The following is a 27202-nucleotide window of genomic DNA, read 5'->3' on the forward strand; positions in this document are numbered from 1 at the left end:
CCTGTAGCAGTTGCATTTTAGCGCTTGTCAGGCTGCAAATGTTCTGGATTAGAAGGAACTTTTTCACCCTGACCCGGGATAATTTTACGGGCCTGAAAGCATAAAGAAACTACAGCGTAGCTCATTTGGATAGTGCGTTTTTCTTGTAAAGGTTCTAGTTTGGGACCCAAGGATATAATTTGTACCTGGCCCACAATATCCTCTCAACGGCCTTGGAAGTGACTAAGTTTTTCTAAGAAGGTGTTGATCTGTGCTATCACAGTTGTGTCTAAGAAGTGCTGAAGAGATGATTTCGGCGTGCGCTAAGGGAACGTTCAAATATTACGTAACGCCTTCGAGGGGGAGGGGGGGGTTTATGCAAAGCGTTACGTTAGCGTCACATCGGAAGGGGGGGGTTCAAGCAAAACGTTACGTAACGCTTTCGAGTACGAAATGGTAGTTTTTTGTGCTGAATTCGTAGTGAAAAAGCGTTACATGGGGGAGGGGGGGATTGAAAAAAGCGTTACGTTGGCGTTACATGGGGGAGGGGGGGTTAAAAATTCGGAAAAAAAGCGTTACGTAATATTTGAACGTTCCCTAAACGGATACTTTGGGTTGATGAATAGTTCCATAAAAATATCGTGCAGATGTTTTGGTTTTATGAAGCTTATAGTTACACACGATTAAGACAAGAAACTTATTGAAACTCTTGCTATTCGAGGTGTGTTTGCAAGATCGGAAATCTCCCCCTAAAACTACTTGCTGGATCTGCCCCTACTTTCTGCTATTTCATCGAAAGCTGCTCCAGGTTTTCAAACAAGTGAGCCATTGACCAAACACTATTGTAGCCTGATATAAACAATCGCTGTTTGTGAAAAAAATGTCACCAACATGCTCTTCGGGTTAAAACATTGCTGTTGAAATGCAGTGGTAGCCCTAGATCAGTGTTTTTCAACCACTGTGCCGCGGCACACTAGTGTGCCGTGTGAAATTATCCAATTTCACCTAATTGGTCTAAAAAATATTTTTGAAAACCAATTAGGCTAATTATTATCTGCAAATAATATACCATTGTCGAGTGTACGTGCTGCAGTAGTGACTGATAGTCTTGACTGGGTTAGGGACCCATACAGCTCAGCAGTTTTGATTGATTGAATCTTTATCCTCGGACTGGGAAAGCTTCTTGCAGAGCTTAATCCTGGCAGTTTCTCATACTTGTAGAGGCTTTGAATCACTGACGCAGGCCCGGTCGCGAAATTTTTTTTCCCACGAGATTTCTGTCTCATTTACATATTTTGGTAAAAGTTTGTATTAAAACCGTGTGAATGCAACATTTTTCGTTGGCACGGTTGGTTCAGTGGTTTCATCCTCTGCCTAGTGTTCGTGCGAACGAGGGTTCGACGCCCGTCAAAGTCAAACTTTTTTTTTCTTTAAATTAATTTTGCGTGCACAAGAGCTTTTCAAAAAAAAGTAGGGTTAGGGAAAGCTTATATTTTATTATCATTGCAGAATTTCATTGGCAAATAGTTATTTCGCAATCTGAATCAACCAATCTCTCAAAACACTTTTGGAAAATCTTACTTTTAGAGTGCCTAGAATCAATGAGACAGAAATCTCGTGGAAAAAAAAATTTCGCGGGCCGGTCACCGAGATTGACAGAGTGAAGTTTCCGATTGTTAAAGTCTTGTTGCCGGGGAACTATTCCATCCATTAGATGCCGCTGAATGGAGAGCAGTCCTTAACGTGCGTTGCTCAAGCGCACACCCCGAGAGTCGAAACAGCGCCGCTTGATCTTGAAGTTTCTTCGTTCCAGAAGTGACGCGCTAACCAATTGAGCTATCGGGCAGTTTTTGGAAAAGAACATGACTTTGCAGGAGGAACTAACCGAACTGAGCCAAAATCGTAGTCTGGAGCTAAGCTTTGCTGATCTGCCTTTGGACAGTTTTTGGTTGACTGTTGCCAAGGAGTTCCCCATTCTGGCAAACAAAGCTATTGTGACATTGCTCCCATTTTCCACGGTATATCTGTGTGAGGTGAGCTTCTCGAGCCTGACTGCCATGAAAACTAAAAACAGAGAGCGACTGAAAGCTGTTGAGGAAGAGCTTCGTGTGTGTCTTTCTTCAATTTCTGCCAGGATATCAGCCATACGCGCCGACTTCCGGAAGGGGCGGCGCCCCCCGTAAATTTATGGTTGAGGGGCAAGAAAAATGGTTATTACAAGCAGGCCCGGATTTAGGGGAGGGCAAAGGGGGCAGGTGCCCCGGCCCCCCCGACTTTTGAAGGGCCCCCCTACGTGGAAAAAATGTGATTTTGTGTTAATTTTTTTCTTTCAGCCTTTGAAGTTTCTGCAAAATGCTGTGCAGCGCTGGATTAATGCTATTGTAGACGTAAAGGTGGTTTTTCGCGCCGTGGGCGCGAAAATTTTTTTTGCACGGGGGCCCCCGATCTAAAAGTGCCCCGGGCCCCCCATCAGCCTAATCCGGCCCTGATTACAAGTGTTGTTTCAAAGATAAAACACTTCGCAAAAGCGATTTAGATCATTTAAACGGACTTAGGGAATACCGAAAGCGAAAAATAGCCTACGTTGCTTTTGCCCGCAAAACAGCAGCTGGCTTTCTCATACGGTATGGAAATTTCAAAGTAGATGGTAGAGTAACTTACGCTGCTGGAATAGTCACGTAACTCTTCACTGCAATATTAACTAAACCAACTAAATTAGACGCGCTATTTTCAACGAGGTCTTCCCGCTGTGAGATCAATGATTCAACAGAACGCATTGTTTTGTTCGCAATGTGTGAGAATTAAATCGAAAACCGATAAAAGAAAAGGTGTTCAATGGTTTTGGTCGCAGATATTGCCTGCCTTAACGACGCCTCTTACCGCTATTATCACCAAGCCAACTGACATCATTGTTTTATGCGGCCGCTAAGGTTTGACATCGACTTCAACGATCATGGAATGTTACGTAATAAAAACGATTAAGTTATATCCTACACGCAAAAATAAAAAAATTGATCTCTTAAAACAGCTCTTTCCGCTGGTTTTGTCTCGTGAGCTTTGCATATTGCTTAACATTGCATAAGGTTTAGAATTGACAAGTAATCATTAAATTTGAAACTTAAGTTTGAATGACTGCAAATAAACGTATTCAAAATTTTGACTTCAGCCGACGACTACGCCGTTACACACTCCGTAATCTACGTCGACAATGATTTCGCCCCAGCAAAAATTTTGAAAACTGCCGAGCTGGAGACAACAGCTTGTCCTGTGTATAAGTTGAACCTGTCTTTTTGAGGTGAAAATCACTTGCGAAAATCTCGATTTATACTCGAGTATATACGGTATTCGATAAAAGACTATAAAGAGTAAAGACTTTTGATAAAAAACAGAAAACACTTTGTCGTTGTTAGCGCTTTGAAAATAAGTCATTAGCAAAACGAGGTTAATAAAACTGATAGCGGGTTTCTACTCTACTTGAGATCATGATTTTTTGCGTTTTATTTCGATAACTTCACTGTCTTGATCGTTGTTATTCACTCGCACGAAAAGGATATGAATCGGCTTGTTTTCCAACTGTTCCAATTATGAGCTAACAATATCAAAATTTTTACGACTAGGCGTACAGCATGCGTAAAACTAATCGTTTCAAGCAGCGGTTCTAATAAATTCGGTTTGCGACCTAGGACCTAGGTGTCAATATAAACAAGACACTAAGCTTAATCAAAGACTATTTTAATTGAGTAAAATAGCGTTATGGTTATGACGTCATCACCTTTCTCGCCCCCCAAGGTTTTTTGAAAAATCGGCGCCTATGGTATCAGCTCTTTGTTTCTCCAAACAGGCACAAGTTCACACTGAGTGAGTAAAATACACTGAGATTGACATTTTGTACATGTAACTCTTCATATTTCTCGGTGTAGAACAGTGAAATCTTTCCCAAATTTAATACTGGTCGAAAATCACAACAGCTTTGCGTTTGTTTTCTGCAATTTCTGCACGAATATCAACTTTGTGATCATCCAAACAAACCCAGATATCGCACTGGCAAAAAGTAAATGAATTGTTGTTGTGTTGTTTATTTTATTGTATCATTATAAAATTTCGTTTAGTGTTCCGTCAGATTATTTTAATGCATAAAGTGTTCCGTGGCTCAAAAAAGGTTGAAAAATACTGCCCTGGATAATGGTTACGAACGCAATAAAAAACGCAATTATCAAGTTCAGAGATGTAGCAACGGGGAGTAATCGGCCTTCCCAAAAAATATGTTTTAATACTATTTATAATTCTTTTTGAATGACGATTGCCCCCCTTAAATTTTTTTCTAGTTACGTTGCTGATCATGTTGGAGCTGATTAAATTAAAATTTGTGAACCTACTGTTCCAAAGAAACTGTCAAATTCCTGTATTTATCAAAATAAAAAGGCATTTTTGATGGGCAGCAATCACATAGCCTAATGGCAATTCGTCAAGAGCTGATGAAACAATATGTCGCCAGCTGAAGAAGTCACGAACAACCCTTTTCTAAAATCTGGGACAATAGCCTAACTTATTAACAAATGATGATACATTTATAGTGTCCACTGTCCATTGTGGCAATATGTAGCCTACAGCAGGCTGCATTGTTGGTTGGTTTTAAGCTTTTATCCTCGGACTGACAAAGCCTTGATAGGTTATTCCTGGTAGTTTCGCATACTTGTAAAGGCTTTTGATACAGGTAGCCTACAGGTTACTTGACACTATAATTGCAGACATCTGAAAGCAGCAAACGAGTAGGCTATAGCCAACACGAACAGTTATTGCGTTTTCTGCTCCCAAATAGAGTTTTGTTGCCACGATGCAATCGCATGCCTTCAAGCTGTTTAAATCGACTTCCCTTTTTAGTATTTTTCAAGCGCTCTCTACCACGAAGCAGAAGAACTACGTAGGCTACTACTACTAGGCTAGGCTTAGGCTACTATCTAACTTTGGAATGGTAGCCGGTTGTCCATCTAGCATCTTGGTAAAGTTTAATTTATTAGCTTTAACGTTTGAAGACTGCTCTGCACCTTCAAAACCAAACCTTCATCCAACTTCCAAAATATAGGCTACAAAAGCAAGACTTTCGGTTTTCGAAATCGACTTTTCAGTTTAAAGATAAATAGCTCACTCTTTCGATCAATAGAAAGTGATAATCTGCAATGCATTTGATTTTCTTGTTTCTGGCTATCAGTAGAAACTTTGTCAATATTTTTATTGTTACCCTTCATAAGTTTAAGACTTTTCATCGATCTGTGACATTTTGGTCAACTCGTTTTACTTTGCAAATTTTTATTGTTGTATAAACTTTAGCCACTAGAGGAGTGCTGTTGCTATAGTGCTTGCACACGCTGTTTATGCTGCATCTTTTGTGGAAGCAGGGTTATGATTATCAGTATAGAAACTTACAATGGCAATCATAAATTACTTCAATCAAATAATTTTAAGCGTGAATTTTCCCGCTTGGATCATTTGTTAAATATTTTTGTCCCATTATCTATCAAACAAGTGTCATGATCTTTAGTTTTAAGGTTACCTAGGGCAACTTTGTTTGGCAACAATATTAGTAAGCATTTTCACTTTAAGATAATTGCATTGGTTAGAATTACCATTGCCAACTAATTACTGATTTAGATGATACTTTATACATGTCCTTCTTTGGCGTATCAGAATATGTCAGGGGTCACCAAACTTTTTTTCTCTCAGGGCCGGATTGCTGCGAGATCAACAGCTGCGGGCCGGATGCAAATTGCGAAAAGATATACAGCTATTTAGAACCTCCATTGACTTGAATTTGAGCACAATAAATAACAAAGTCGGCGGTGGAATAGCAAAGTTGTGATGAAAATCGAAAGGTTGCTGGAAAAGTTATTCCCTGCTGTGATAGGCCTACACTACAGGGCATCGTGCTCTTGAAAAAACATGGATGCAACCTAGTTCGTACCCTGAACAGTTTGTACCCTCAGTTCGTACCCTGAAAAGATCAAGAGAAAAAATTAAAAAAAGCGGAAGTCGCTGATTGCAGTTTCCGCAAACATTTTAAAATTTTTCCCCTGAAAAGATCGAGAAAAAGATAGCACAAAGCCGAAGTCGCTGATTGCAGTTTCCGCTAACCCTAACCGTAACACTCATCCTAACGCTAACCCTCGCTGATTGCAGTTTCCGCAAACATTTTTCTGCACTTTCTGCTAACCCTAACTCTACCATAGACTAATCTATGCTCTAACCCTCGCTGATCGCAGTTTTTGCAAACATTTTTCCGTAGTTTCCGCTAACCGCAGTTTCCGCTAACCCTTACCCTAACCTTAGAGTTATCTATGCTCTAACCCTAACCCTCGCTGATCGCAGTTTCCGCACACATTTTTCCGCAGTTTCTGCTATCTTTTACCCTAACTCTAACCATAGAGTAATCTATGCTCTAACCCTAACCCTCGCTGATCGCAGTTTTCGCAAACATTTTTTCGTAGTTTTCGCTAACCGCAGCTTTCGCTTACCTAACGCTAACCATCGAGTAATCTATGCTCTCTAACCCTCGCTGATTGCAGTTTCCGCAAATATTTTTCCGCAGTTTCCGCTAACCCTAACCCTCGAGTTGTTTGCGGAAACTCTGATCAACGACTTCGGCTTTGTGCTATTAAACTGCGATCAGCGACTTCGGCTTTTTTTAATTTTTTCTCTCGATCTTTTCAGGGTACGAACTAGGTTGCACCCAAAAAACATTACACTGATGAAACATTGGTGTTTTTAACAAAAAGTTTGTAATGTCAAAAGAAGAAACAATATGGAAAAATCATTAGCAGGTTGCGTGTAGCTCAACAGCAATGTGAGTCCTTTACAAAAAGTTTGGTAACTTTTTGCCTTAACAGTTGTAGTGCAGCTGTTATTTCCGCAACATGTGGCGGACCAGATAAAATCAGTTTGCGGGCCGTAGTTTGGTGACTCCTGGACTATGTCATAAAATCCTATTTTTCTGTATAATCAAGCAAAATTTATAGAATTTGGAAATTCGAATTTCAAAGGCTTTATACAAATGTTTAGGGTCTTTTGTAGTTGACAAACTTTGACAAAACTGTTACATTTCTTCTGTTGGTTGATATGAGAATGTTAGGCAATTAAGGCTATTATGATATATATAGCCTAGGCCTCCAACATTTATTTCCACATAACATATTCATGAATATGGTATCTAATATGGTTATCACTGCAGACAGTGCCGGAGGCTGGCTGGAAGGGCGTTTTAGCCTTCCAGTCTCCTCAGTGCAGTAGGTACACTGGGTATGGCCAAAAAGAAATATACCTCCGTGTGACGTTTTCTGATTTGTGGAACCCAAGCTCCAAAAATGGCACCACTACCAATCTTGCCAAAGTGCTCAAACCGCAAGCAGTGAGCTTTGTGCAATTCACAGCAAGGTGCCTCCAGTAAAGTGCTCTATCGGCATAAGCCAAGAGCATATGGTCATGATATTTTACATTTTATCACCAAAAGAGAACATTTTTATTAAAACGTTTTTTCGCATACATAGTTATGGTTATGTTGTAGCAACAGCTGTAATTTTTTGCATATTGACTTTGTCTAAAAGCACATCCTCTTCAGAATTGTTGTGGTCACTTTTATCTGTTATTATCCTTTATTGTGTTGGGCCCATTTGCTACAATTTTTTTTGTTTTTTTACCACAGACATACAAAATAAAGTAACTTCAAGGGGTTTGACATATTTTATTTTTATCACACAAAAAAAATACAACATAACTGAAATAAACTTTTAAACATGTTTGACATGTCGTTATGTCCTCATCTCACCAAGAATTAATTTACATCTGCAATATGCATAAAAGTGGGAATTAGAAAATAAACTTGACTATACACTACAACTGCAACGATATTCAGGACTAAACAGCATAACTCAAGAAGTGGTACAAAAATGATTCGAGTAAAAAACACATTATATGAAATGCAAAATACAAGCCTGTGAGGCCAATTAGAACACACACACAAGGAATTATGAGCCACAGAGATGGATTGTTACACTTGATCTCAAGGCTTTCATGATTTTTGTCTGATATTCTCTCGAGGCAGATCATGTGTAAATCAGGAAAAACTTTTACATTTTGAGATCATATCACATAACTTTGACTGTAGTTGTGCCACCAGGTACAAATAGTTGGGAGCTACTGATCTGGGGTAATGAGTTTCACTGTCGAGTTTGAAATCATATCTCCAAGTTTGTCACTTGAAGCCAACTTTAGTTGGTTGAAAGCTAAAATTGAGCGCTTTATTTTTTTATAAATTTACGGATGTCTTTGCTGTGTTGCACACTTAATTGGACAACACCACTCCTTATAGTGGTTATTTATTCTTTTTCTTGTTAGCTCATCAATGAGCATTAAGTAAAATGTGCTGATACATGAAAATTACTATGTTATATCTTATAATACAAGAATTGTTACTATGTTATCCATCACAAGACTAGGCATGTGACAACTCAGCAAGTGCTTTAACTCAGCAATCACATTTAAGCTACTCCCTAGTCAGCAAATGAGATTTACGTGCTCACATCGGACTTGCTTGGTCATCGCTTGTCAAACTCATTTTGCTGACTTGTGACATTCCAAGTTATGGCTTTCTCAGTTGTTACTTGCTCAATTTAATCATTCAGCAACTTCAGCCGCTTGCTGAAATGTTGCTAGCTCAGTTATCACTGAGTCAAGTTAAAACAAAATAAATTGACTTGACTTGACTCAGTTGTCGTTTGCTCAGTTCACAACTACTAACTTAAAGAAGATTCTTGATTTTTAATGAAATAACCATTTTTTCAAAACGGATAGCCTATTAAACTGCATCCTAAGGTCAAAATGCAATCAATGTATTAAACTTTGTAAAAACAACATAAATAAATATGTGTAATTTGTCTTTGTTAGGGAAAGTTATTTTTTGAGTTTCCATTTTATTTTAACTGCTTTGATCACAGCTAGGTGAGTTTGAATTGTGGTCACAAAGGTGACTGTTTGTAATATGCGGTAGTTACAACGTTTTTCTGCATGAGAAATTGAAAATAGATTTATGAAGCTGAAGATGGATGCATTAAAAGAATTTTCTTAATAGAGGATGACTACAATATTTTGATCAAAACAAATTGGATGCAAAGAACACCTGGATATATTAACTTCAGATAAATTGGATAAAATTTAATAATTTTTTCTGTTCTGTCAGTATTTTTTTGCTATTTTATGAATCAAACATTTGTTTTTATTATCATCGTGTGTTTGAAGCTGTAAAAATGCAACTGGCATTTTTTTAAACAGTAGCTAACAGCTGCATACTATTAGTTTTCCTTATAAAAAATATAAGCCTGTAACATGGAAAAAAGGTCAATTGAACCCCCAGTATTTTTCCCAAGTGCTTCCCGTGTTAAAATTCCTTTTGTTGGAGATGACACAACACATGCAAAGGCCATTCGATCCAATCTGTCTCCAATTTCTAACCCTCTCTTGCAACACCAAAAAAATGTAGGCCAATCTATGATAAAAGAAGTAAGTAAAGGGTTGGAATTTGGAAAAGATGTTGTAAAAGAACGATGCTCTCATACTCTTCCATATGATGAAGCTGAAATTTTGAAAGTGTATGATTCCAGTGATATTGTGTCATCAACTCCTGGTATTTTGAAACCAGATGGAAGATTTGACACCAGGAATTACAATCGTAAAGTACCATGTCAGTTTAAAAAGATGTCCTCTCCGAGAGCTGCCTACATGCCTCAAACTGTTAAAACAGTCACAGAAAGACATGGAGATATACTTCCAAATGGGCATGACTCAGGAGATAAAAGTAGGAGTTATGAGAAACTTTGTAGGTCCGGATCAGGTTCATCTCCAAGAAAGTCTTTTGCATCAGAACTTACGATGCAATCTGACCCAATTGGAACAAAAAAACAAAAAGCGTCAGCGCATTGGGATGAACATGTTTTAAGCAAATTAAGCAAGGACACAGCTCGATGGATTGTTTTTGAAAACTTAGAATCTGGACGTCAAAAAGAACGTCTGAATATTCTTGTTCGAAAGAAGTTTGGAGAAAAAATTAGCAACACCAATTTGGTTAGAGAAGATGTAAGTAAAGAAAGTTATAGTTAAAATTACAAACCTTTCTTCTCAATATTTAACTGACATAGTTAAAAGCAGTGACATTGACTTGTTGTTTTAACTAGATATTTAACTCACATATTCAGTTTGTTAATATTTCAAGACTTTGCCGTTAAACGTTTGTGCCTTTAATGCAAGGAGGAATATTAGTATGCATTACCTCAATTGAAATATCAGTGTTCAATTTTTAATTTAAACGTTAAGTTGGTGATTATAGAGATATGTGTTTTTAGTAACAAAAACTGTATGTAAGATGACTTGCTTAAAGATACTGCTTGGCTGTAAGTCTGAAACTTATTTTGTGCTGTGTTTTATCAAGGCAAAGGAGTTAGATTTTACAACGCTTGAGCGAAAGAAAGAAGAAAAACAGAAAGTGAAGTTAGATGAGCTAAAACAGAAACAGAAATTGGAAAAGCGAAACAGGATACAAAGTGATTTGACTCTTCGGCAAACATTCGCCCAGTATTACAAACTGCCAAGATACTTAAAACGACAAACCCGAAAACCTTCTGCAGTTGAAAGTAAGTGCCTACTACAATAGCCAATACTGAGTTTAACGGGTCTGCTACTATTCGGTGAGTTCCTAACCCCTAACCCTAAAACGGCAATGATAATTAGGCTACGGTACCCAATCATTTAAAAATAAAATAAAAAAATCCCCCGTTAAGGGATCGGACTCACCGAATCGGACTCACCGAAACGGGCCATTCCGGAGTTTAACAGTATTTTGATCAAGCACTGAATATGGTGGGTCTGTTATTATTCGGCGAGTCCGATTCGGCGAGTCCGATTCGGCGAGTTCCCTATTCGGCAATTTTTTGAAAATCCAATGACGCCTTTTGCAAATCCAAGATTGAATATCATTGAATATTCAGACATTGAATCAATGTAAATACAAACTGTTAGGCTAATTGGGTTCTTTGAATCCTACGTCACCGTCTGTATGCAAACTTAGAATATATTCGCATTATGAAAACTACTTTACTTCTTTAGCTTTAATGTTTTATACAAATTGTTGCAACTATAATCTTTCTCCTTAATTTGCTTTTGACTACAATTTTTTTGCATTTTTATCACTACCTTTTTGGTGAAAACACAGTATAATTGCATTGCGCGTCACTTCTGGAATGAAGAAACTTCAAGATCAACAGCGGCGCTGATTCGACTCTCGGGGTGTGCGCTTGAGCAACGCACGTTAAGGACTGCTCTCCATTCAGCGGCATCTAATGGATGGAATAATTCCCCGGCAACAAGACTTCAACAATCGGAAACTTCACTCTGTCAATCTCGGTGACCGGGCCTGCGTCAGTGATGCAAAGCCTCTACAAGTGTGCGAAACTGCCAGGATTAAGCTCTGCAAGAAGCTTTCCCAGTCCGAGGATAAAGATTCAACCAATCAATTTAAATCGCCATAGAATTATTTCACTTGTAGCTTTTGTAAAACTTTTGGAAAGTGAAATTGATTGTACAATGTTTCTTTTTCTGAGTCTTTTATGACATCACAACCCAGTTTTTGAATGCGAGACTCTCAAAGTAAAAACTTCGGGAAACTTGTCACTTTTTGAATTTCTTTTGTGTTAAATCGCCCTTGTTGCTCTTGCAAGTGTTACTTGTAGGTCTATTTTACAATCGACAAAATAAAAGTTTTCCTTTTTCGCTTTCTTTTCTGGGTTTAGTGGCTGTGCATTTTCTACATGATTTCAACGTTTAGCGACGTTAAAACGATGTAAAAACGGCCATTTCTGCTAGTCGGGATAACTAGGCTACGGTACCCGATATTTTCCTTTCAATCCAAGCTGTAGGCCACACATTTGTTGATCCAAACTAATCATTTTAACTATTCAAAAGTAGCCTACCAACTTATAGACATAAACATGACGAATGACATAAACATGACGAATTTTAATTTAATAGTTCAAACATTTTATTTTTTTCTGCGCGATTTCAACGTTTAGCGACGTTAAAACGATGTAAAACGGCAATGATAATTAGGCTACGGTACCTGATAATTTCCTTTCAAAAATTTCAAAAAATTGCCGAATAGGGAACTCGCTCAAAATGCTCTCGCCGAATCGGATTAGCTGAATCAAACTCGCCGAAATGGGCCATTTCGGAATATGGTAGTCATAAAAACTGTAAAAGATGTCGTTTTATTTATTAAATTTTTTCAGGTGTGAATAAAACTGCACAACATCTGAAGGTAAAGCATCTTGAACCTCTGCCACCAACTAAAATGGAAGATTTTCTTAACCCAGCCGCTGGCAGTTACATATATTCCACTGAAAATGCATTTGAACAACAGCTTTATACCAGTAAGTTTTTAACTTCATCTATTGTTTTGTTTGATTGTGAATTAAACTTACAGTAAGATAGTTTATGTTGCATTTAATTCGTAAGCTGTCAAAGATTTTCAGCCATCCATGTCTCACTACATCAAATATATAGTCATAACTCTCCAAACCCTTGACAGCCTGTTTCACCCTAAAAGGGGGATCATCAGAAGGTCCTTATTCGAATAGAAAATCCCCCTTTTAGGGTGAAACAGGCTTGAAGAGTAGTAACTATATTTGATTTAATTCGCTCTGCTTGGCTTTTTGCTTGGAATTGAGCACTTTTTGTAGTATCAATAGTATTTATTGTTTATGTCTCACTACATGTATTCAGCAAAAGTTCACAATGTAGATACAAACGACCTGTTTTAGCTTGTGGTTGCGAGTTCGCTGTGGTAATAGCAAATCGCTCTAGCTTTCGGAACACAGTTCCCTAGTCATGTGCTATGACATTTCATAACACGTGACTAGGACTTATGTTCTGTGTTGTCAACTGAACTGTGAACTGTGTTCCAAAAGCTAGGACAAATCGCTGTTACCACAGCGAACTAGCAGCATCAGGCTGAAACAGGTCGTTTGTATCTACATTGTAAAGTAAGCAACGATCGTGCTACTAAAAGCGAAACTCAATCTGTTGCATTTAGCAAAAGATCCCCACAGACTGTGGGCCACAGTAGAAGCAAAACAATAAAGGTATGTCATTCTCCTGCTTGACCAAACAGCATTCACCATAATACTTTTATCATGCGAGATTGTTTCCGCCATCTGTAACATCCTAGTTTACCTTTCTGATTTGAATGCAGACCAAGCAAAGCCAACTTTTCAAAAAAACCGTGACAAGACTCAAATCATCATGGATGACCTATCAGAATACCACAGCTATCTTCAGGATCTGTATCCTCCTCTTCCAACGAGATGGTCTCAAGCAGTTGATAAAAAGAAACAGACCAAAGTCCAGTCTGGTAATAAATTAAACATCTTCCATCTTTGCTCTCAATAGTTAATATTTCTTTTGCATAACGTTTTACAATACTTTCAACTTTACAATACTTTCAACTCTTCCAAAGTTCATTGTATGTAAATTTGTAACAGTAGATATTTAGTGAGCTCTTAAACTGACGACATCCAAAGTGGCTCTCTGTGACCTTTGCGCATTTGTAGTTTGTGTATTCGTTTTGTTTTGGATATCATATGACCAGCTTTGTCTGACACAAATAAATAATAATCATAGTAGCTAAAATAAGATTAATCGCCCTTCAACACATTGATTCATATGCAGTTTGTAATGTCTTAAATTTAAATTAGAAAGGTTATTTTTCAGTTAAGAACCAAAGAGGCATGCATAGATGGAAAGAACTTCCCCAACCTGCAGACTTTGCATCCGAGAGAGGATTAAATCTTCCCAAAAGTGAATCCTTCAAAGCAGAATTGTTTGCCCTTTCTAAGAACAACGCAGGAATGCTCAACAATACTCCGCTCATACATATCGTTGATGACTGGAGATCTAAATGGAAGTTAGGTGAAGGCAGAAAGTTTACTTTGCTTTTTCTAGCGCTGGTATTTTACTCTAAATATTATTATTGCAATATTCACAAACTTAATTTGAATATACTGTAGTCTACTGTATAGCCTATAGTATGATTAATTGATTAATGTTTACTTGGCTGACTACAGAAGTAGTGCAAATTTCGTACTTCAACGGTTTCATATAACCTAGCGCCCAAATTTTTTTGGTTCACGATAATCTGAGCTGATACGAATAGTCTTTGAATAGACTAGAAGGCCTTCCAGGTCACTTCGTAGCCCCCCATTGCAGTGTTCACACATCCTACGTGATCGTTTGTTTTATTTGACTTTGCTTTATGGATATGTGTTATTTGTACTCGCAACAAAGTAAACATCAATCAATCTCTTTACAATTTGCACAATTTGAAATGTTGACAAAGACTTTGTTTCTTCTCAGCTGGCCGGTGGCAAGAAGTCACGATGAGTGACATTCTACTGGACATGGATAATATCCATGGCCACATAAGATTGGCTGCAATTGCCGCATGCGCAATGGCTGCCCTGCACAAAATGCCAGTAGCAGATATGGCTGTTCTTGGTGAGTAAGTAGGCTAACTGCTGATGTAAGAACAAGATGAGCAACTTGCCAAACCATCGATTGGGTATTCTTGGATTGCTGAATTAGTAAATTAATGTATTTGTATTAATTAATGCAAATATAGTTATTACTATCTGAAGCCTTATTTTATATAGTTATTACTATCTGAAACTATATTTGATTTAATTTGCTCTGCTTTGCCTTTTTGCTTAGCATTGAGCACTTTTTGTAGTATCAATAGTTTTCATTGTTTTGTATTAATTAATGTTAATGTATTTTTTAAATTGTTGCTACCAATTTCGTTTTGTGACTGTTATAACATTTGTTTCATACTTTGGTCACTAGGCCTACCATCTTCATAAGATTAAGTCTGTTTTATGAAACTGAATCAAAAGAATTTATGCGATTGACTTTGATGGTGTTTTTTTAGCTGTTCTTCCAAAAATCAATGCTTACACTGTGGCAAATCAAGTTGAAGTCGGTCACCTCTTTACCGATTTGTTGGACAAAGTACGCGAACGCTTACATGACTCTCACAAGAGAGTGCAGTTGGCAGCGGCTATGTGCTTGTACACTCTCTCGGAAACCGGTGACGACGTAATGAAAATTCTTGAACGCAACCTTGACAACGGTAGGATTTTGCGACATGACCTTAACATACTTTTGGTAGTCCTGAAACGTTAATTATTATAGAATATTCTTACTGTCTAGTATATGATCATATGCCTAATCGGTTATACAAATAAATATGTCAGCTTCTGAATGTTTGAAATACTAAGGTACCGTATTCATGTGTAGGTGTTTCTACGGATCGAATGGCGTGTGCTCAGTGCTTGGCGCTTAAAGGGAGCACGGATGCAAGAGTTGTTCATCTCATCATCCAAATGTTATTAGAGACAGATGAAGAGGAGCAGGCAACTTCGCTTCTGGTTCACCTCAGTCAACACACTGTAAGCAGCTTAGCTAACATTCTCTTGTCGTCACCAGTAGAGTAATTATAAGTTTGAGCTAAGTGACCGTCATCGTATTTTTTGCCTATTGCTTTTTTTAGTCGCATCCATGCTTACGCCCAGTAGTTGAAGATTTAGATTCAGTGGATGGGAAGGGAAGGAAAGGAAGCCAATCTTCTTGTGCACCTTCAAGCATGCTTTTAAGTGTTTTGCCAAAGACACAGGCGCATGTTCTTGAGCGGTATTGACCATTTTATTGGCTGACAGTTTAAGCTAATTGTCGTATTTCTAACACTAAATCATAAAATACACGAAGCCCCACTTTTAGATTTAATTTTTTAAGGGAGTGCCGATTGTCGTCTCTTTTCCGTTACGCTTCAAATCCTATGTTATTATCTCATTACGTAAGCAAGTTAACAAACTAACATAAAAAATTAGACCATTAGTCATCAGCATCAAATAATATATTGCAAAATCTCTTGATGTTTATATACCACAATCTTGCGCATTTATAGAATGTTCTGCTTTGACCGGTTGCGATAGACAGTAAACAACTAAACATACACGTGAAAATCTTTTCCCTTTTACTTTTTTTTATTAGTATAGCAACTTTATGCAGAGACTGGTCCATTCGTTACTAGCCGAGCAACTTAACAGCAGTTGTTGGAAAGACAAAGTGGTGGCATGCAATGTATTGTCGCAGCTTTCTGGAAATATTAACAGAGATCTTGTTCACAAGTTATCAAACCTTATGTGGGGGGACTGGAGTTCTGAGGTACCTCGTAGGCCAGCTGGTAATTGCAGTTTAAGAAATACACTTGTTGCAAGCAATAGTTTAACTGATATTTTATTTGTCTTAACCAGGGATACCTAGACACTAACGGGATGCGAAACTCAAAATTCGTCCGTCCAACTGAAGGGCTAACCATGTTGCTTACAATGAATGGCACAATGCGGTGTTACTACACGAAAAAATGTTTGTTTTGCACTGGCTGTTTTATTCGTCGCTTCACAAAAGTTGTATCTGTACATTATTGTCAATCTTATGTTGATGACAAAATTATTAATATTGTAAGTTATAACCAATTCATTAAGCTACCTGTAGAATCTACCGGAATGGCCCGTTTCGGTGAGTCCGATCCCTTAACGGGGGATTTTTTCAATTTTTTTTTTTTAATTATTGGGTACCATAGCCTAATTATCATTGCCGTTTTAGGGTTAGGGGTTAGAGGTTAGGAACTCACCGAATCGGACTCACCAAATAGTAGAAGACCCAGAATCCACAAAAGAAAACAAACGACTAATGGCGTATTGTTCATAAACTTGGCTACTAGACTATGTACACAAACAAAAATAATACAGTACCAATAAATGTCACTGGACAATTAGATATCATAACTTTACACTGTAACCACAATCAGGCAATGACACAAATTCAAGTATTTGCAGTCTTGCGTGAACCACCACTCGTAAGCTTGCGTACTGTTCGAGCCATCTTCGCGGGTTCCTCGCGCCTGGGAGCGTTCAAACGTTTTAGTTAATTTTTGGCAACAATTAAACGAAGTTTTTCCAATCAACTCGAAATTGCAGTGGCCTTTTGAACAAGCCACATCAGCCTGCAATCTGCTGCATTTTTAACGGCTCGAATAAAAGCAGAGCGTGAGTTTGGTAGAGTGAGCATTTTCTTTTTAGCAGAAGGATTGCTGAGTATGACATCGTAATACTGAACAGCCATTGTCGTTACAGCGACGCACAACTCTGTGGGCACTGAAGAATGTACATCAATCCCAAACTGTCATGCAAATACTGAGCAAGTTCGGGCACTGCTGTCATCGTTTGAATGTATGCCAAGAATGTTTGCTCAGTGAGACCAGCATTTCCAGATTGTTGCCACTTCACAAATATATCAACTGCAGCTGCAAGGTAGCACATGATGGGAGGTTGATCCTCTCCTTCTTTAGGAAATTTCTTTGGCATGCACATGTCATCCTGTTTTGCTACACCTTCAAAACACACAATGCAGTGAGTTAAGTGAGCATTTCACAAACAAAAAAGAAAAAATGTCATCAATAACATTGCATTAATATGTAACCGTTTATAAGAGAGTGCGATGCCTGGAAAGTAACATGTCGAACCGCTATCAGTAGCAAATGTTTCCTCATGTAGTCTACAAGTCCCGAATTTGGCTATTAATGTGTTGGAATAGTTGCTGGTGATAGTGATTCTACCACTTGCTCATGATCTAATTTGATTGAAAAAAAACAGAAAATTTTCACAAGTAATGTTGTGGACAGGAAGCATAATAAACTTTAGAACAGCTTTAGGGTCGTCGTATGCACCAACAAGATTGATCTAAATATGCTGGTTCACTGTTTTTAACTTCTTCCACTAACTTCTGTAAACTTTGCAGAAAAGCTGTTGCTGTTGGTTGTACGAAGTCTGCTTTATATATATATGTAAAATTTGCAATATCAGTATAGTGATATGACATACTCTTAAATGGTGATTTAACGAACATGATTTTCCAAATTTTAGATATGAATTTCACAAATCTTGATGTTTCCAGGAACCCAGCATTGCTTTCAGCATACAACTCCAAGGCATGCGCACTGCGCAGTTGATTCACAGAACACACCTGAAAATAGCAAAGGCCATCGTTGGCTTGCGGCTGGCAAAAATAGTCTTATTTAGTATTTTTTATTCTATGACTTTAATTTCGTACACAGTTTCCAGTAATAGTGCTAACCTAAATTACAAGCATATTATTACTTTCTTTTACATATGTCTTTGTGATGTCATAACCGACCAATTTCAAATGCTATTTTAAAATGTTGTTGTGCTCAATGCTCATATCATCCGGACAAAACCTTTCTGCATACAAGACAGAAACTACACCAGCTGAGCACCATTTAAGTGTATGGTGCTCAGCTGGTGTACGTGGTGCTCAGCTGGTGTAACTTACAAGGCAGTGAGTTCTATACTCAATTCACAAATGGGTCTGTGTCATACCATATTTTACAACTTTACTTACTTAAAGCATATTGCCAGGTGATGTACGTGCTATGCTGCTGGGATTTAGCGATGCTTTCCTCAGTGCAAATGCAGCCTTCAGAGGCTTGTGTTCCTCAAGAGCATACAAGCGTTTTATATGCTCAAAATGAGCAGTGCATTTTTCACCAAAGATGTGTCTATGATCTTCACCAACAGGGGGAAAGTGCATTCTCTTTCTATTCAGAAAATTATTGAAAATATTTTTAAAATTGTGTGTGAAGTCAAATAATAGGTACAAATGCTTTTCTTTCCTTGTAGGATGCACAATGCAACTTGACAATTTGTTGTTCCCGCACATATCCATGAGCATTTTTCTAAATAAAAGAGTATGTACATTGTTAGTTAATTTGAACTATGTGAAGCAAAGCATTACCACCAATAAAATTACACCTTTTGTCCAATAAATTTGTATATACATTCAAACTGCATAAAAGTACACCCAACTTACAAGGGTCGACGTCTTTTAGGTGCAGACAGTTAGGCGCCGGTCAAATAGGCGCGCACATGCACAAACCATTACCCTTTAACGGCACTGGGAACTACCCTGGGTCTAGCGACAAATTAAAGCATGTCAAAAATATTATTACCCAGCTCTCATCACAACCAATTCATGCAGAAATAAATAGTATACCTGTTGCAAACATGATTGTCAACGGAGACAGCAACAACAAAGAAGATTTCATCTAGTGCTTTCATCACTTTTTTCAAATCATTAAACGAGTCTAAATTGTTCGTTTAGTTGTTAAATCATTTTCCTTTTTCAGTCTTGCAGACGCTGTAGATGTAGAAGTGGATCTTTTAGGTGGCTGTTGCTTTGTCAGATAACCAGGCAAACCAGGAAATATTCTTGGTACAGCTGACGGCTTTAGGCGAAGCTTTTTCAGTTGCAACAATTCTCTTTTTGCAACTCTTCTTTCTCGGACATAGGTAGTACTTGTTATAAAGTCTGAACTTTTGGTCTATTACTTTGAGATAAACGATAACCAGTATTACAATTAGGAACGCAACAGGTAAACCCCATATTGCTAAACAATTTGAATGACCTATAACATTCAAGCACAAGTACTTAGTTTCAGATATAAGCACAATGAGATATGAAAAAGACTTGGTAGCATTATATCATACATTGGCACGAGTAGAAATGATGTGTAATTGTGTATTGTTAGCCTACCTACCAGTGTTGGGTCCACGTCTTTTAGGCGCAGACAGTTAGGCGCCGGTCAAATAGACGCGCACATGTGGCGTCTGTATATTTAGGTGCGGAGCACTGTGGCGCCCGTTCATTTAGGTGCTATTCCTAGTAAAGTCTGCAGATTGTATTAGCTTGGCAGGTAGGGCAATGCTTTTCACACAAAATGTTATATTGAACAAAAAAATATGTTGTTTTGTTAATGCGCGTGTGGATATGAGGTGCGAGACAACGCTCTACTACTCTTGATTTTAGCTCATCTCCACAGGACATTTGCTATTTATCCTGAACACAGGTTGCAGCCAGATGGACCTTTACTTAATCTGTTATCTTTCGCAATTACTTCTACTCGGATGGATTGGTCGTGTTGCGAGTACGTATGAGACAACGCTCTACTACATGAATACACTTCTATAGGGAATGTGAACCCTGGTTACAAGTTGCAAGCATAATGGTGCGACTTTGCTCGTTATTAAACCTAGTCAGGGTTTTGACAGAAAACTAAGTTACTCTTCACTCAAGCCTACCACTCGCTTGAATATAGGCTACGGTATATTTTTTACTGATGTTTAGTGTAGTTATTATTTGACTTAACTAAAAGTGAACTCAGTAATGTTCGAAAACTTGAATAATTTATTGATAAAACGTTTGCCGACGCAAACCTGGACTAACAACAAATAAATGCCGAACACGCGCATTAAAATACAACATATTTTTCTGTTCAATATAACATTTTGTGGGAAAAGCATTGCCGGCATAAGCAGCTTCACTCACGGAAGCCATGACATATTTTTTTGTTCAATATAATATTTTGTGTGAAAAGCATTGCCCTACCTGCCAAGCTGATACAATCTGCAGACTTTACTAGGAATAGCACCTAAGTAAACGGGCGCCACAGTGCTCCGCACCTAAATATCCAGACGCCACAGTGTGCGCGTCTATTTGACCGGCGCCTAACTGTCTGCGCCTAAAAGACTTGCTCCCCCAGTGTTAGCCTACTAATCTCGTTGGTCATTCGCTGCTTCCAGCTGATTAGTACTAAACTCAAGTATGTTTTTATTATGAATAAACTTGGACCGTCAGTTTATAATGAAATTAACTATTTCCCTCCAACATACCGTACCGTACTGGTACCCTAAGGCCTAGAAAATGACCACTCCAGGCAATAGCAGATTGACACTTCATCCAATCAACAGAATTTTGAAAATTAAAAATCTGCTCGGTCTAGCCTATCTGACAGACTGACACTAGTCACAACTTTGTCTTCCATATTCATAACCTGCCAGCTTAAACCATAGATATCTTAAATATAAGATATCTATGCTTAAACCAAACTAAAAACGACCACACCACGATTTAGGCATGCCCTTCAGTTGGACGGAATAAATGAAAAAACGGATAAGCTTCGGATCCCCTAAGTCCAATGTCCCTAGTCTTAACTTTTAAAGAACTAATTTTGTGTATAATTTTATAATTCGTTCACCAGTAAAGTACAATAGCTTTTTTTTCAAACTGTGCAATGTGTATGTAAAAAATCCTAAATTTTACCTAATCATAAATTTAGATTCAGCTCTCAGTAACTTTTCTTAACTGAAAGGTTCGAAAAGCTGCTTCAAAAGCATTGGGAAAGACTGGCCACGGTCGTGACGTTCATTTTGAGCTCCGTGAGAAGCTGATTCGAGGAAATGAGCGGGTCTGCGCTGACGTACTTCGCAAAATCGCTCATCTTGGGATCATGACTGCCACCTTGCTGCCAGAGTATCTGAAATGTTTCAGGTTCGTTGTGTTTGTTGTACACTTTACTTTAATTGATGTTATGTCTGGCAGCAGAATTATTGGCGGCCTTGTATGTAAGAAATAAACTCGTGGAATGTTGACGTTTGTCTGGTACTGAGCATCAGCTACATCTACGGAAGTCGGAAAGATGTAATGCAACAGTGTCACTGCGTATGAATTTCGATGTAGCCTAACTATATGCAGTAATTGCGATTTCATTAACTTGAATTTGCTCTGCTCAGTTTGAGTTACCTATTATACTCGATATATTACGAGTGGATGGATGTAGACTGATTGTAACAAAGCATTTAACGCTTACCAAGGTAAAGTAGCTATATAGCTTTGAGCTTACAGTGCCATAAGTTGAACCCCCGCCCATATATGCCCCCACTTCCCGAGGAGATCATGCTGTGATTTTGAAGTTTTATGTCCACCGGGAATGTATCAAGTTAAAAAGTGACTTGCTGTTTCAATGAAACAGCTACCTTAACCACTACGTCGTTTTTTCAACCATCAGTGCTGAGTACATCTCCGTGAGGCTTGAGAGCGTGCGTGCTGCAGCTAAGTTAAAAGTTAAGGACGAGAGAGTTATCAAAGAACTACTTCGACTTACCCAGTACGACCCTGCGTGGAAGATAAAAGCTTTTGCAATAAAAGGTATGGTGCATAAACATAGTAGCACTATTAGATGTTAGTTGGTTTCATTTCTGTGTACACAATGGGGTTTACCTTCCTCAACGACATGGGGAAGCGAGCTGCTGCACTAGCCCTAAACTTTGAAAATCTGTCTCATACGAAAGAAACCAGACATAGGCTATGGAAGTTGTCGGTTAAAATCTTTGTAAATTTTTAGAAAAAAAAATCAGGTCAAAATAAAAAAATTCTTATCTGTGTCTGTCGAATCACTCAATTCTGTGTTTGAGTTGCTACACAGCGTCATCGCTTTCTTAAGCGCTCTTTGGCTGTTATATTCAGCTATTGGGGAAATCGGTATTTTATCGGATGAAATCCAGCATGCGTTGGTTTGGGCTCTGCGATTTGAAGACGAACCGGGCGTGCGATTGGAAGCCTGCGTAGCCATCAAAAAGCTGAGATACAACGGGGAAGACATCATTCTTGTTCTACAAGACCGAGTGCTCGTTGAACCATCCCCAGTGGTTAAAGAGTAAGAGTGTTTGCAAATTTAATGAGTAAAATATCAACGTGCTTTTGCATTAATGAGAATATTTTGCAGAGTATGGAATATTTAGCCTGCTTCCTGTAATCTGCTTTCTATCACCTGCTTTCTATTATATAACATGCTTCCATTTCATAACAACAACATGTCCAGTTTTTGGGCGAAACCTTGCCAGATTTCGACGACAGGCTGGTAGGCCTAGTTGTAGCGCATTTCTTGATTGCACTTCTCGATTTATAGCGATTTATTTTCTCCGGTATCACAGGGTTACTTGGTTTTGACGAAATCACTTCCTTGGACCGATCCCTGATGATCCGCATCTATTCTCTCGAATTTAAAGCTACACAAACCCCTTTTCAACTTTTCCACTTTCACCCCGATCTTTCTCCATCGATCTGACACCGTCCACTTCAAAAACCATCACTTTTTATCTCAGTTCATAGCATGCCGCTTTTGCAACTTGTCCTTGTATCATCTCAACCGCTCTCTTCTTAGCACATTAAAAATATAAGTTATTTAGCACCAATCAACTCCCTTATAGCTGCTTTTCTTATCTTCTCAGGGGTACACGATTACTCATTACGGCATCCTCTTTCTATTCTTTCAAATAGTTCTATGTATATCTTCTGCAGTGAAGTGAGAGACACACTGGTTGCGTTCGGCGTTACTGGCCCTGAAGACAACATGGAAATGATACGTCAGATAAAGTCCGAAGTAAAAAAGCTATGCAAGAAGAGTGTTGTGGCTGCTAAAGTGATCATGTATGAAAAGGAGTTACGCAAGTTTGAACAAAAGGTACCCTAGCCGGCGTAGCCTATGTTGTTTCTATTAAGCATTAAAATTTAGCTACATTGTTCATTCGCTGTATTAAAGTTGTCTAATTTTGCTCATTCGCTGTATTGAAAATTTTAATAAATTCTGCTCACGTACATAAACAAGTTTTAGTACAATGAGAACCTTATCTTCTTATACCCAACGCTTGAATCAAATATGGGACCACCTTTACCTTTTTACATGAACAATTGAAATGCCAAATAAGAAATTTAAGCTTACATCCGTTATGTTGCTCTTGTGCAATGTTTTCTCTTACCACTGCCATACTCAAGCACCTCAAGGCAATAAAGTTTTTGGTTATAGGCTCAGTATATCGGCAACATGTTGGATGATGACTCCTCTACTGGGTCATGTGACAACGATGACGTAGATTTAGAAATAACTCGAGCATGGACAAAAAGTTCTGGTAAGAGCTGCTTCATTTCCAACACTTCGTAGTCGCACTTTTCGTTTCGTTTCAAATTCGCAGAGGCTTTGTGATTTTTGATACTTACTAACTTGGTTGTGAAGAGCATCTTAGCTAGATATTTTAGGTTAAAATAAATAATTAATCAAAATCTCATTTTGATTTTGTGGACAGGCCTACTGCACAACATTAACCTTATTTCTTTGGTGATGAAATATCTTTTCATGTTGCTGCAATGTCCGCCGACTAAACGTAACGAAGAATAAAAATATGCTGATTTTGCGAGCTGCGACAAAGCCGTAAGCTTATATGTTAGCTTCAACTTGACCATAGCTACATAATAACGAACAGAGGTTAGCATATCCTACTTTTTTATAAATCTGCAATTCCAAGTGCCAGTGATTATTGCTTCCTTCCATTTTATGAGGCCGCTGATAAAACTAGCCGCAGTATCACAGATTATCCTCATAGTTTTTTAACCCACCAGTTTGGGTTGCAGATCGAAATAGAAATGGCACTCCGCAACGAACTCCCAGCGCCAGTCGGACCCCGTTCCCCGATCGACCTATGACGTGTGGTGAGAGCTGACTTTTGGTGTCTATTTTCTATATGGCTGTATAGTTTCCTGCGTAGCTTAGAGTTGCTATGAGAAGCGTTCACTCACATGTTGTTGTTGTTTTTTTGTCAGGCCAACTTGCAATCAATACAAATTTTAAAACCTAATGAGCCAATTTACTTTTACAATAGTTTTGCATTACGTGTGCGTTTTTGTTTTAACTGAAAGGATCTCCCCCTTCCTAATTTCGTTAGTGCCGAAAACCTAATATAATGAGAACCTTATCGTTTGGTCTCCCAATGCTTGGATTCAATTACAAGTACCATCTTTCATATCGACAACGCGTTCTCGCATAGATCTTCAGTGCTGCTAATTTGCATTCATCGAATGTTGGCATATGCACAACCATCTAATCTTAGGATAACTTATCATAGAATCGATTTCTATATAACAATAGCGTCTTCAGCCTATTCAAACATTGAGTGAATTTTTGAATAGCACTTTCTTCTGAAAATCCGAAATGAAAGAATTTAAGATCTTTTCTGGTTGAACAACAATTTTCATCCACTTTAGTCGCATTCCTTGAGCATGTGACATGCTTTTTTAACCCCAGTCGCTTGAAGAATGGCTCCCTTTTTCGATTAACAATACTTCACTGAAATAGTAACACAAGCTAACACTATGGACATGCTAACATGCTCCATAATTCCCAATGTCACTTTGAGTATCAAACTTTAAATGAAGGTTTTTGTTGCAGACACCCCAAGACAGATTCATCCAATTCCTGAAGAACTAGCGCCTACTAACGGATTATCTTCCAAGAGTTTGACGACCGGCTTGATGTGCGCGTGAACAATGATTTACCTATTTTGATGATTTTTTTTAAATAAATTAAGTACAAGCGCATGCGAAATTCTGTTTTAAATATTACGCAATGAAATTTACATTTACCTGAAGACTGTCATGCAGAAATATAATTTGATGCTTTCTTTATAGAGACATCTTTGTAGCTCAACTGTTAAAGACTCGGAAGCGTAAACTAAAATATAACAAACTCAGAAAAAGCTAGTTTAACCTCGGAGTGTGTATTGCAACAGTGCACTGGATGGACAGATTTTCGATTAGTAGCATCTTGTGAATAGAATGACTTGCAGGTTACTGTCATAGTAGAGGCCAGAAGAAGCATTTGGCATCATGCAAAAAACCTCAAACTGCCAACTTTGGTTTACTTTAGTGGTTAGCCTTAAAGCCTTTGCAAAATCACGAAAGTGTTCGGATTATGTTTCAAAAGGTCTTCTAATTGATAATAATATTCCTTCAATCAAGCGATAAATACAAGAAAAATTATCCAGAGATTCAATTTAAATCTCGTCTAATGTTGATTCGAATTTGATTGCATTTGAAAATTCTTTCGAAAAAAGGTTTTGAGAAAGAAGGATAGGTTTTCGAAGTTTACTTAACATTGCTTTAAAATAGTGACATATGATATGAAAAAGTATAAGAATCCTTTTTTTAAAATAAAATCACTTTTGTTTTAGGCTGAAAATAAAAAATAATTGATTTATGATTTTTTATTGTTACCGTATCAGCAGAATTTACTACGCCCTTCTTTCTCCTCTTTTTGTTTCATAATAACCCATTGTTCCCAGGTGTGTTACCGATTGGACAATTGGTCACTTTGTTGGTGTTTGAAGCGTCGTACTACAATATGTCTTGCCCCACACATGGTAATTGTTCTTTCTAAATGACGTATTGTACTGAGCCTACTTACCCCGCTCTTTTGTTCTCTGCACGGTGTGCCACAATGTGATAACAGTAGAATTAATTATAAACGGCTACTCTATATCGATTTGTTATGAAACGTAACCCATGTTGTATCCTAGGCTACTATTTTAAAGACATCCTGTAGAGGCAAGTTATTTATAGTCCAAGTGGATATAATATGAAGGCATCCACTCAGTCAAGTTACGTCGTTTATTGTTAAGTCAATGAAAAAAGTGTGTGTTGATTGAACATTGTTCAATGTCTTTGTAGTAGTTATTTTTAGCTGTAAACATATTAGATAAGCTACATTGGGTTGTCATCAAGCACGCGAAGATGCACAAGTAGTCCATTATGTTTGAGCCATTGCGATTGCAAAGTAGGCTATTTCACTTTCCATTCCTTTCCTGCTGTGATTTTGTAAGTGAATGTGACAGAAGTTAAATTCCATCTCTCGTTTTTTTTTCTGGAATTATTACCAGCTGGATACATGTAGATGTAGAATTGTAGATTGTAGACTACTTGCTGTCGCCTCTTACACTTCTAAGATTGCAAATATTGTTATTACATAACATCTCCTAATACAGTAGAAGTATGTAACCAGGACGTTATGCAAACATGAAGAATATCCTATTTATGTAGGCTAATAGTTTCCTGGTTTCTTAGTCTCTTTCGTCAACGATTTTCATAAATTTTGTTCGAAATACTTGGCAAGCGAGATTGCCTAGAAAACATTAGTTAGCACTTTCGACTTGTAGAAATTGCTATTTGCTTCTATGGCATGAATGAAGTTTTTGTTTCAACAACAAAACTATGCCAAGCATTTATTGCCATTTTGTTTTCTGAAAGTGGCTTCGAAATTTGATATATTGATTCATGCCTTTCAGTTTCACGATACAAATATAAAAGTCAAAACCAAACCAATATGATTTTCATT

At 37.9% G+C, this 27202-nt stretch overlaps 1 protein-coding gene and 1 long non-coding RNA gene across 2 annotated transcripts; one reads left to right on the forward strand and one right to left on the reverse strand.

Moving 5' to 3' along the window:
* The first annotated feature begins 8967 nt into the window (after window positions 1–8967).
* LOC145779426 (HEAT repeat-containing protein 4-like) lies at window positions 8968–27139 on the forward strand. The gene is made up of 16 exons (XM_082591013.1): window positions 8968–10098; window positions 10451–10652; window positions 12303–12443; window positions 13265–13423; window positions 13783–13980; window positions 14425–14565; window positions 14996–15196; window positions 15364–15515; window positions 16135–16290; window positions 21353–21531; window positions 22049–22188; window positions 22507–22696; window positions 23341–23503; window positions 23846–23948; window positions 24448–24525; window positions 25262–27139. The coding sequence occupies exons 1-16, from the start codon at window positions 9352–9354 to the stop codon at window positions 25354–25356; spliced, it is 3045 nt and encodes a 1014-aa protein (XP_082447139.1). The 5' UTR covers window positions 8968–9351; the 3' UTR covers window positions 25357–27139.
* Window positions 17066–18058, reverse strand: LOC145779261 (uncharacterized). The gene is made up of 2 exons (XR_014290545.1): window positions 18009–18058; window positions 17066–17518 (listed from the first exon to the last, which is right to left on the reverse strand). It is a non-coding gene; the product is annotated as an uncharacterized LOC145779261 (long non-coding RNA).
* Window positions 27140–27202: the final 63 nt, after the last annotated feature.

The sequence above is a fragment of the Aplidium turbinatum genome, chromosome 11 (genome assembly GCF_918807975.1).
Source record: "Aplidium turbinatum chromosome 11, kaAplTurb1.1, whole genome shotgun sequence".
NCBI lineage: Eukaryota > Metazoa > Chordata > Ascidiacea > Aplousobranchia > Polyclinidae > Aplidium > Aplidium turbinatum.